Source organism: Sinocyclocheilus rhinocerous, unplaced genomic scaffold (assembly GCF_001515625.1).
Source record: "Sinocyclocheilus rhinocerous isolate Xijiao unplaced genomic scaffold, SAMN03320098_v1.1 scaffold502, whole genome shotgun sequence".
In the NCBI taxonomy this organism is placed as follows: Eukaryota; Metazoa; Chordata; class Actinopteri; order Cypriniformes; family Cyprinidae; genus Sinocyclocheilus; species Sinocyclocheilus rhinocerous.
This window is the reverse complement of record NW_015641028.1, coordinates 286590-298199: the sequence shown is the minus strand read 5'-3', so window position 1 is coordinate 298199 and position 11610 is coordinate 286590. Positions and strand designations below refer to the sequence as shown.

Here is an 11610-nt window from a genome sequence, read left to right as displayed (position 1 = left end):
CAAAGTTGAACTTGCATTAATTTTACATGGCTTTCTAAACATGAGGCTCTTTTGTGCGAGATGCGAGTGCAACGGGGATAGATGTCCCTCTAGAAAATGCGCAAAATATGCGTTATGTGTGAACGGCTTGGTTTCAGTTTTGACGTAAACAAGATCTTCTCCACATTGATGTTCTCTTTTTCCGCAATATTTTTAATAAACAATGCAGCAGCGCCGCATCTAGTGGCTTTAACTGGACAGGATAACAAACACATTATAACGCAACGACACTTACATCATCATCGCCACTGATAAGACTGCCTCCTTAACGCACAACAATTTTTTTTTTTTTTAAGAATGCAATGTTTTTGCATTCGAATGTGGATTTTTATTTTAAATTCGACGAATATTCGAAATTCAAATTTTTTTTGACAGCCCTAGAAAGAGTGCTTTGGTCAAAACTACTATAATAGTAATTTCTTGCTGGATATGAAATCAAAAGTTAAAAACCTCAGCTGTCATGGAATTGAATACACACAATAGTAGGATATCATAGGCGGCAAAGAATACATCTACACTGCCTTCAAAAGTTGTTTAGATGACGGTATATCAGTAGACAGGATGTGACAAGATCATAGGGGTCTCAAATTTTTTTCCCACTATTTTTAACATAACATGCCATCTTTGCTCAAATATTTGTAACATAATTCACAAACCTAATCTTCAAAAATATCCTTCAAAATGGAAGCCAACAGAAATCAGCTAAAAGTCTCCTAATTGATCACATTTAAAGTATCGCCACTAAAAATAAAGTTAAAATTAGACAAAAACTGGATAATATAATTGACTAGTTGGTTGATAGACAACTAGTCAGCCCATCCCTGTTAAAATTATGGACCTCTCAATTTTGAGGCATATAATCTGCACATAATAATGTTTTACAACTGTTTTTAATAAAAATACTGATGTAGTTGAATCATGTGCGCTTTAACTGTCCCTCCCAGGTGGACGCTCAGCTGCTGGTAGTGCAGAAACTAGAAGAGAAGGAGGGTGTCCTGCAGAGCACACTGGCCGCTCTGGAGAAAGAGCTGGCGCTGCGCACTCAAGCCCTGGAGCTCAACAAGCGCAAGGTAAAATCGGAAATATCACAGACGCCCACCTCTGTTCTCATGTCCATGACAACTATGACTCAGCTTAGCCAACCATTAGCATACATTTCCAGATGTGTGTTTGATGCTCATCTTTTTGCACGATGGCTCAGGCAGTGGAGGCGGCCCAGTTGGCCGAGGACCTTAAAGTACAGCTGGAACACACTCAGACCAAGTTGAGGGAAATCCAAGCCTCAGTACTAGAAAACCGCACTGCCCGTGAGAGGGAGAGTGTCAACCTCAAGAAAGCACAGGTACATGGGCATGTGTGTTGTAGGGAAGTTTGGGATACAAATGAGTGGGAACAATGTGTGTGAAACTCTCCTGCTGTGCTTTCTTTTCAGGAGGACTTGTCCAGACTGCGACGTAAGCTGGAGAAACAGAAGAAAGTTGAGGTGTACACAGATGCTGATGAGATTCTGCAAGAAGAAATTAATCAGTATAAGGTCAGTCAAAATTTCAGACACATTACCTAGTAATTTTTATATTGGGGTAACTTTTCTAAAGACATAAGTACTTTTATTCAGGAAATGCATTAAATGGATCAACAGTGACAATAAAGACAGTATAATGGTACAGAATATTTCGGTTTCAAGTAAATGCTGTTCTTTTGAACTTTATATTCATCAAAGAAAGTCTTGAATAAAAAGGTGTCACAGTTTTCCCAAGAATATTGAGCAGCAAATATTGGTTTCTTGAGCACCAAATTAGAATGATTTTTGAAGGATCATATGACATTGAAGACTGGATTCATGTCTGCTGAAAATTTACAGGAATTAATTACATTTAAAAATTTATTCAAATAGAAAACAGTTATTTAAATTGTAATATTTCATTTGCAATATTACAGTTTTTTACTGTACATTTGATCAAATAAATGCAGTCTTAGGAACATTTAGAAACATTTGTGACCCTGGACCACAAAACCAGTTTTAAGTCGCTGGGGTATATTTGTAGCAATAGCCAACAATACATTGTATGGGTAAAAATTATCGATTTTTTTTTATGCCCAAAATTATTAGGATATTAAGTAAATATCATGTTCCATGAAGATATTTTGTAAATTTCCTACCGTATATATATCAAAACCTAATTTTTGATAAGTAATATGCATTGCTAAGGACTTCATTTGGACAAATTTAAAAGCGATTTTCTCAATATTAAGATTTTTTTGCACCCTCAGATTCCAGATTTTCAAATAGTTGTATCTCGGCCAAATATTGTCCTATCCTAACAAACCATACATCAATGGAAAGCCTTTTTATTCAGCTTTCAGATTATGTATAAATCTCAATTTCAAAAAATTTACCCTTATGACTGGTTTTGTGGTCCAGGGTCACATTTTTAGAAAAACAAATCTCACCACAAACGTAGATATTTAAGTAAATATATTATTTAAAACAATTAGATAAAAAATATTTTTAAAACTTTTCAATAATAATGAAGTCATCAAAGTTATGAAAATACAAATGGAAGTATGAGAAACATGCTGTGACCAAAATAGGTTAAACTGTCATATAATTTTAGCTTCTTCAAAGTAGCCACACTTTGTGTAGATTACACACTGTGGCTATTCTTCCAGCCAACATCTTGAGGACTCCAACTGGGATGGTTTTTTTCCCCATGTGTGCGGGCCGCTAGTTGGCTGCTTTTCCTGTACTATTTGGTCTTACTCATCCTTTTAAAAAATCTTTGTAAATAAGCACAATTAATGCATCTATGACATTTAATGACTGGTAGATTATCTTAATACTGTATTATTTGTGGCTGACCTGACTGTTGTCTCCTTTTTTAGGCAAAATTACGTTGTCCCTGTTGTAATACCCGAGATAAGGAGACTGTCCTCACCAAGTGTTTCCACGTCTTCTGCTATGAATGCTTGAAGACTCGCTACGACACTCGCCAGAGGAAGTGCCCCAAATGCAATGCTGCATTCGGAGCAAACGACTTCCACCGCATCTACATCACTTAATTTAGTGTGGGCTTTTTGTTGAACTGAATACAGTAGATGAGAAACGAAGGGATGAAAGTGGTCTTGAAGCAGAGGATTACCATAATATGGTATTTTAAAATGCTCTAAAGGGCCACTTTCACTCCCATCTGTGATAGGTGGTGCTAGTGACCAAACAGACAGTGACAGAATGGAAACAGTTGTGAAGGAGTCATGGTCTACAGCACACAAGCAGTGCTGCTTCATTGCAGAGGAATCTATTGAGTTTTGTCTCTCTTACTTTTTTGTTCTTTAAAGTACTGCAAGGATTTTTTTTACCTTCATTTTTTATTTTTTTTTAATGACCATGAAACAAAGAGGAAAGACTGTATCTGCTCAAATATCAATATATCATAAATGTTATAAATCCACAGAATACGAGTGACGTCTGAAGTTCGCAGAAACTTTTTTGTTTTGACAATTATGGCCTTATCCGTTTGAGTCGTACAGTAACTATCCAGTAATGTGCTTAGTTTCTATGGTGACACTCTGTGTTATTGAACCCCTTAAAGTAAGTAATGAACAGATGTGATGGGTACTGGGTGGAAAAAGGAGAGCTGCAGAATTAGAAGCATAGATGGTGGTGCAGTGATCTTAAAAATACAAAACATGAACAACATTTTTCAGTAGGTGCCATATACCCAACCATACTGTGATATATCACCAACATATGTCAATAACTATTGCACAATTTCCTTAAAAATAAAAAACTGGATAAAGTTATTTGTGAACTCAGCTCTCTGCTTTGATGTCAACCTAGACAAAACATTTAGAGACATTACACAATGTGTTTTAAGCAAGTGTTTTACCTTACCAGTTAAAGCCTGTGTATAGTTTTGTGTTATGATTTTGCATTTAAGATTGATTGGCTAGATGAAATCTGGGTTTTCATTTTAATGGTGATGTTATTGTTGTACTTGGTGGAAAAGGATGACTCGAAACTGGACTTTCCAAATGCAATATTGCAGTCTGCTGTCTGCCAAAACAATCCTATTTGCACAATGCATGTGTCTTTAGTAACTTCAGATGGTTTAGATAGATATGCATAGTTGAATACTATTAGAAGAGGATCACAGGGGAAGCAGTCCTGGGGAGAATATAAAACCTACCACGCGGTTTTTTTTTGTACTTGCAAATTTTTGGCCGGAATATATATGTAAATGTTTTTCATTATATTGCGCAATTGACCTTACGTTATCCCCGCACCCATGGTTTTGCTGTTCTTGATCGTATTAATAACGTACTGCTTTTCCTCTCAGTCTGCCAAACACTGAACTGTTGTTTGCTCCCTTGGACCAGAGACAGTGAATTACGTAGTTTGGGTGGGGTGACTTTAATGTGCCTATTTTGCTCAAACATACTTTGTGCGCTCTGAGACTGGGGTCTCTAGTTCGTGCTCTTACAAAAAAAAAGTACTTATTTTCGCAAATTGTCGTTTGTTCGTTTAACCGTTTCTTCATTTAAGTTGTTTTCTTATAGGTCTGACATCAGATATTTACGTCAACAAGACCACCAGTATTTTACTGGCTGATATTTCCTATTAATAGAGAACTGGTTTCTTTTTTACGTAAATGTAGCTCTTGAAAGTAAAAACGAAAGTGTTGTCAGCGAACAGGCTGTGTTTGTGCGTCTCTTACCATCATTGACGGTTTCCCACTCGTAGTGCTTTGTCGTGCTGTGAATACAGAGATTCTAGGGCCGTGTTTCAAATCCTAGCGAGTTGCCTACTTAGACATAAAGAATTAACGATTCCGCGTCTTCTTTACGGGTTCGAACGGTTAGACAGTTCTTTTAGTACTTTTGAGAAAGAAGTATTTTGAAATACTTGGTAGATGCCATCAGCAGTCACCGAATGTTACATGTAGGCTATTCATTCAGATTAATTAAGTAACAACACCGAATGATTCATAAACGCTTTGATTCATGAAGAGAACCGATTTATTTGCATAAAAAGACCTGGTTAGTTACTCTGTAAAACGAGTCGGTTCGGTGTCATAGTTCAGCAACCGGACGCACTGTATGACTCACTAAAAAGAAGCGGCTCGTAAAAATCAAGAGTATCAGCAGGGATTTTGTTTTACAAAAAAAAAAACAGGTAACGTACAAGATTGTTCTGGAAATGGTCGCAACTCGTATATTTCGCGTTGCATGTGAACAACAAGAAACGTTACCACCAAAAGCCATGATTAAATACAATATTGTTTTAAAGGATTGTGTTCTCAGAATAAGAACCATTCTAAAAGGGAACGCTCTCAGAAAGTTCTAGCAAGGTTATTTTTCCATTAATAGAATGTTTAAAGATCTTTAATGACGTTCTCAAAGCACAAAAACATTATTTATACATCGTTTATGGAACGTTTTTCTAAAACATTTTAGTTGGACATGGTTTAGAGAGCATTTAAACAAACATTCGCATAATGTTTGCAAAATCTTTAATGTTTATAGGCTAACCAAGAAAAAACGCTTTAAAAACTGGACGTTTTGAACGTTCAGATAGCAAACAGAAATAACGTTTTCGTGACTTAATGGGAATGTTATTAAACGTTCTAGAACATATTTTTGTTAGCTGAGAAATTCTTGGTGAAAAATGTTGCTTCTCAACTCTAATTGTAAGTCTCGCGGATGCTTTTGAGATACGGCCACAGAATCTCAGTACAGTACATAGGAAATGACTCATAGAGGAGCTGAACCCAACGCGTGGGTGTGGGCCATAGTGGGCGCTATTAAAACAAGACTGAAAGTTTGGGGTGGGTCATTCACACGCGCTGCTTTTGCTATGCTTGAACCCCATTTGTGGCTTTTAATCTTTTGAAATCGCTGTGGGATTTCAATATATATAAAGCTCAATGGATTCCGGTGCTATGTTGCGTTGCTTCTGTTGGATTACTCTATTGATCGCCACTCTTATTCATGGAATAAACGCGGATAAAAGTAAGAATATTCACATTTACTTGCTTAATATCCCCATGCTATAACATAGAGCGTAGGCTATGTGTGACGTTTGTTATGTACTTGTGTGTTGGTGAGGAAAGTTCCAACCTTATGTCTCATTTGTCCTCTTGCTATGAACATGGAGAGACGTGGAGTCAGTGGAGTTAATGACGATGAACTGCTTCATTCGTAATAGCTTCCTTTACCAGTTACATTTCCCACCGGTTCCGCATTCCAATGCTCTTATTTCACTCCCGCCCGCTCCATGGGTTGTATTGTGCCCAGCTGAGAACAGTGCGGCACACGAGGCTTCAGCTTTCCATGAGGAACATGAAGCTTGTAGTGCCTTTGTTACTTTGGCATGTGTATGTTACTGCTGGAACAGTTTTAATTGTAAAAACACTTGCAGGAATGAAAAGAGTGCATTGCCTGCTATGGAAAAGTCTTAGGCAATGTATTGGAAAGTGCCCCTTGTTATATTCAGTGGCTTTAGTTAAGCAGTGATTTAATACAGACAGAAAACAGATTCATGTCATGTCACAAAGTTACTTTATAACGAGGAAATTAGATTTAAAGTCTTATGGATTCAATCATGCACATCCAAACATGCTGTTCTCTACTGGGGGCCTTAGAAAAACTTCCAAGGTTGCTGCAAAGCATCTTATTATGTATAATTGTTAAAATTATTTAACAAATAGAAAATTCAGGACTTGACTCTCCGCTGAGTTTACAGCAGATTTTTTTTTTTACCTTTGCAAACAAAACTGACACGTTTAATTCATGATTATTATTATTATTATTATATTAGGCTACTTTTCTTTAAAAATGTTTTGGTAACAGAACTTTTCCAGGATCAATAAAACAACTTTGTGAACTATGAAGAAAAAACCTTGTCAGTTCATTATTTTAACATATTACTATTAAAAAAATTGAAAATATGGCACCTCGTCATTTTAGCAGAAGTACAAAAGGAAGAGCCCCTAGGCTATATAGGGGGCCCTTTAAATGTTAACTTTGACAATAGGGGTCCTTGGATTACAAAGGCTGAGAACTACAGACACTGAGGGGCTGAAATTCAAGCTGATGTTTACTGATCATTAAGCTTACTTGGGTGTGCATGATAAAACATACAAGACTTTGATATTTTACTATTGCTCAAGGGCGCAGTGGGGATAGAGCAGAACTGTGATTTCACTATCTCTATTTCCAGAATTAATTAACCTTTAGTTGAGCAGCCCACATTCACAACCTCAGCCATCAGATAAGAATACTGAGGTCTGATTCATTACTCCCTGAAGAGTTTTTAAATGTGCTTTAATGTATATGACAAAAAAAGATATGCAGATCTTTACAATACAGTGTACTTTTTAATGCAGTAGGCCTATATATAATGCATCCCTGAAAGTCTCCATACAGGATCAATATCAAATTATAAGTCAATGTGAGCAGTGCACGTTGTTCTGTTACGTCACACAACTTGTCGAGAAAAGATTTGACTTTCAATATGCACTTTCACTCATTTTAATTAAGGTTGCTCTGGCTAACATTTGATAGTGATAAATGTAGCGCACCCCACAAGGATTAGACGTCAAGAGTCATTTGTAAGAAAGCAAGTCTTCATTAGAATCTGCCGGTGTTCTCGAAGTCACGTCATATAGTACTGCGGGTGATATTAGCTTGCAGATGTTTGTCATCTGTAGACCGCAGCTGTTCATGTGAAAGACTCTCAGTGGTACCTGCCTTACCGCTTTTTCCTATATGTAGCCTACCTCCCCTGATTGCAAGCAAATGCGCAAGACAAACCCTAAGCCCCGCAGCTTTCACTGATGACTCCTTCGCCAACCCATTAATTCTCTTAAAGTCACTTTTCCATGTCCTCAGTTCTCACAGTGGGACACTTTGCATGCACTCAGGGGCCGCATCGTAGTCTGGCCGTGAGCTTTTAGACTTGCTTACGCACACAGAGCATGAGTAATATCGTTTCCCCGCGAGTGCACCACCACATCACTGCAACGGAATTTCCCCATCTTATTTCATATGAAAAAGAGGCAGAGCGAAGAAAGCTCTTGGATCTTCTTATTCAGTCGTAAAACACCAAATTTTACCCATGCGCAAAACCTCGAACCCACTCCGAGTTATCAGGAAACGTGTGCGGAGAAGTTGTTTTTGTCAGTTTCGCTGTAATCTGCTACCGCTATTTGACACCTTTTTATGTGTGCTTCTTTGTTCAATTTTGTCAGGTTCAGCCCTTTGTTTGAAATCCGAATTCTGGAACAGAGATGTCGCACAATGTGTACCTTGTCAAATATGCAAACAGTATCCGAAAACTCCATCATGTGACACATGTGAGTATATTCGATCTAAATTAAGATTATAATTGGTCTGACTCTGAATAGTAGTGATGGCTCGTTCATGAACACACTAAGAAAAAAAAGGTACAAAAAGCTGTCACTAAGGCGGTACCCTAAGGTACAAAAACTAAAGGTAGCCTACCAATTTGTACCTTATTTGCCCCTATTAGTAGGCTTACTTGGCTACCATAAGGTACACATTAGTTGGCATACTTTAAAAGTACATATTATTAACCTACCTGCAGTATACATAGGCTATTTGAAAAGGGTGACACCCCATTTACGGTTTTGTCTTTTTTCTTTCTTTTTTCAAGTTGCAGTAGCGACTGGGGAGGTAAATAGGCTTAATCATTCATTTAAATTTGGTTTATGGAAGCCTGTTTCCACCATAGAATGAAAACTAAAAAAGTAATTGTGACTGTTTATCTCACTTTTTGTCTCAGAATTGCAAGAAACAAAGTCTGAATTGTGAGATATAAATCAGAACTGTGAGATAAAAAGTTGCAAACATCTTTTATTTATTTATTTTCGTGGTGGAAGCAGGGTCACATTAAAATTTCCTAATTTCTACTATTTTCAAAAATGGGGAATTTCGCTACTGAAAAATTATTTGAATTTAGATCCACGTGAATGGGATAACTTGAATAAAAATTAGTTCATTTTGCCGAACAAGATACAAAGATCCAAGTCATTAAAATGGTACGATATTCCCAAACTGAATAAGGTTAAACACTCATGAGAATGCATTGTAAGTAGATTCTTTTGCAGTAGGTCAAAGCTTACGTACAGAGAAGGAGTGGCCAGATTCTTTCTGTATGATCCGTCGAGCTGGAGGTCTTCCAGTAACATTAACATTGTCCTGTGTTTTTAAGGCCCACCCATAGAGCCTTCAGATTCCTGGAGGGTGGCAGCAATTACCAGTTTATCTGTCCTGGCAGCCGTAATTGTTTGCGGAGCCTTGCTCATAGGCATTCTAGTGCATCAATTCAGGTCCAAGAGGACTTTACGTGGTGAGATATTAACATTACAGCACATTTTTAGCAACAAACATTCTCCTTCAGAGCCGGACTCAGAACTAACTCAACTTTTTCTGTCCACAATTCAGAACCGATTGAAGAGACAACAGGACCCCTTTATCAAGTATAGGATCTTCATAAGGTAAGGGTTGAAAACTGCAACACTTCTTAGGATGCTTCGAAATGCGTTAAGGAAATTAGTTTTGTTCATATGCAATCTTTTAAATGTTTGCAGCTCGTGGAACTCAAGCTGACGAAAATGAAAATGGACTGTTACTCCAGTGAATTAATGCTCCAGTTGGTAAACGCTGGCTGGTACCTCAACCACAGAGTGTTCTATGAGTAGCATCTGATTTGTCTAACTTATTACATTAGTAGGCTATGTCATGCATAGCAAATGGTTATGCACAAAAGCTGCACTGAGACCTTCCTTGTCGCTCACTGTGCAGAATAGGTTTGCAAGCCTTGGTGCTAAGTGACATCCTATGGACAGCATGATAGCACTGTTTTTGCAGAAATTTGAGGCCATTCATGTTGCACTTAGTGCACTGTAGATGCATTCCCACTTGAATATTCCTTGTTAGATTTGTGAACACGATAAACAAATAACCACAAACCGTTTAATATAGTAGACTTAGAGATCAACTTTTTTACACAAATATGCCTCCCTAAACAGATTTAGTATGGCACAGCCATTTGAATGTATTTGTAATCATTGTTTGTACAGTTTAATTATCTATTTTTATAGTGTTGGAATACTACGCACTGTATAGATGTAGCCCTTTGTATAACAATGTTCTGACACCGACTGGCTCAGCATGGCATTGATGAACATTCTGGAGACACTGAAGACCAGCGAAGCAACAGAAGCCGATATCCTGAAAGACAAGAGTCGCCAGCTGACGTTAACAAACTCTCTGAGAAAGTGTCGCAGGTGTCAGATTCCATCTTAGTTTTGCTGCATTTATACGCATAAGAGATTAGATAGTTTAGAGTGATATTTACATACATGTATCGCAATACATTTAATCTCTCGTGTTTTATCATTTCAGCTTACTAAAATGTTTTGAAAGGATAAAATCACCAGTTTTAGATGCGTGTAGCCAGCTATGGGCATTAGGGAATGTATATATTTATATACAGCAGATGCTAAGGAGTAATTAACTTGTTTGAATGACTTAAAGCATGTTTAGCAAGAGGTTAATCTCATGAAACCTGTGAAGAACATGTCTGAGTAACATTTCAACCCAGAATCAAAAGAAATATTTTGCTTAAAGAATTTGTTGCATTGTTTTCAAGAAAACTAAGCACACTTTATACCCCAGTTCCCAAGAATACTTTATGTACCTCATTGTGAATCACTGCCATGTTTGTCAGAAATCTAGGAACATCAAGAAGCTAGTCCAGAATCTTGATAAACATAAACCTGTGAAGCATGCACGGCGCTGTCACAGTCTTAAGAAAAGTTGGTTGTGTATTTGTGCCTTTACTCATTCACAATTACGCCACAGACTGCAGAGGAAACTATGCATTTTAATACAATAAAGAGACAACTAATGTACTGTATTTGTCTGTTGATGTTTTGTTTCCTTAAATGTTTTTTGAAGTGTCTAATTTGCAGTAGTCACACTTTAAGACACAACGTGACAGCAGAATGATAAACCCATTGACTCAATTCTCATTTGCATATTCTAAAATAATCATATAATGCACTGCAACTGCAAGGAATTCAAGTGTTTAAACAAAGATATGATATAAGAAGGCTCAAAGAAGAAGCCAAAACACACCGCTATATTGGTTTTATTCAGTTCAAGAAAGTGAGGGCATCAACACCTACAAATAAACATCATCTGCTTATTAAGGTCACTACTTTAGAAAGAGAAACATTGATCATGTGAACAAAAATAAATATTTTATATTTAAGATATATGCAACTGATTACAGCGAGTCTCAGTTGTCAGTTTAAGTTTTCTCAAATGCAATGAAGCCATTAATACATGAAAGTTTGCAAATTCTACTCTTAAATAATCAGTAAGCACTGATCTATAGGCTTAAAAGGAAACCATCTTACAAATAATTTAACCCAAGTAGGGTGGTGATATGAAATGGCACACTGAAATTCAATCTGGCATCAAAGACAAAAGACAGAAGCACTGATGCAAGAAGCATCAAGCAAAATGTATTTTCTTACATTG

At 37.1% G+C, this 11610-nt stretch overlaps 1 protein-coding gene and 1 long non-coding RNA gene across 3 annotated transcripts in view; both read left to right on the top strand.

Moving 5' to 3' along the window:
* LOC107754088 (E3 ubiquitin-protein ligase BRE1B-like) overlaps positions 1–3857 on the top strand; it is a 23276-nt gene extending 19419 nt beyond the window's left edge. For both annotated transcript variants that reach the window (XM_016570403.1, XM_016570404.1), the window contains exons 17-20: positions 984–1109; positions 1241–1381; positions 1472–1573; positions 2923–3857. In XM_016570403.1, the coding sequence (XP_016425889.1) occupies positions 984–1109; positions 1241–1381; positions 1472–1573; positions 2923–3099 (546 nt within the window). In that variant the 3' untranslated portion in view covers positions 3100–3857. The remainder of the gene's footprint in view (positions 1–983; positions 1110–1240; positions 1382–1471; positions 1574–2922) is intronic.
* A 1933-nt stretch (positions 3858–5790) lies between these two features.
* On the top strand, positions 5791–10981 carry LOC107754090 (uncharacterized). The gene is made up of 5 exons (XR_001641541.1): positions 5791–6048; positions 8289–8393; positions 9272–9409; positions 9505–9557; positions 9651–10981. It is a non-coding gene; the product is annotated as an uncharacterized LOC107754090 (long non-coding RNA).
* Positions 10982–11610: the final 629 nt, after the last annotated feature.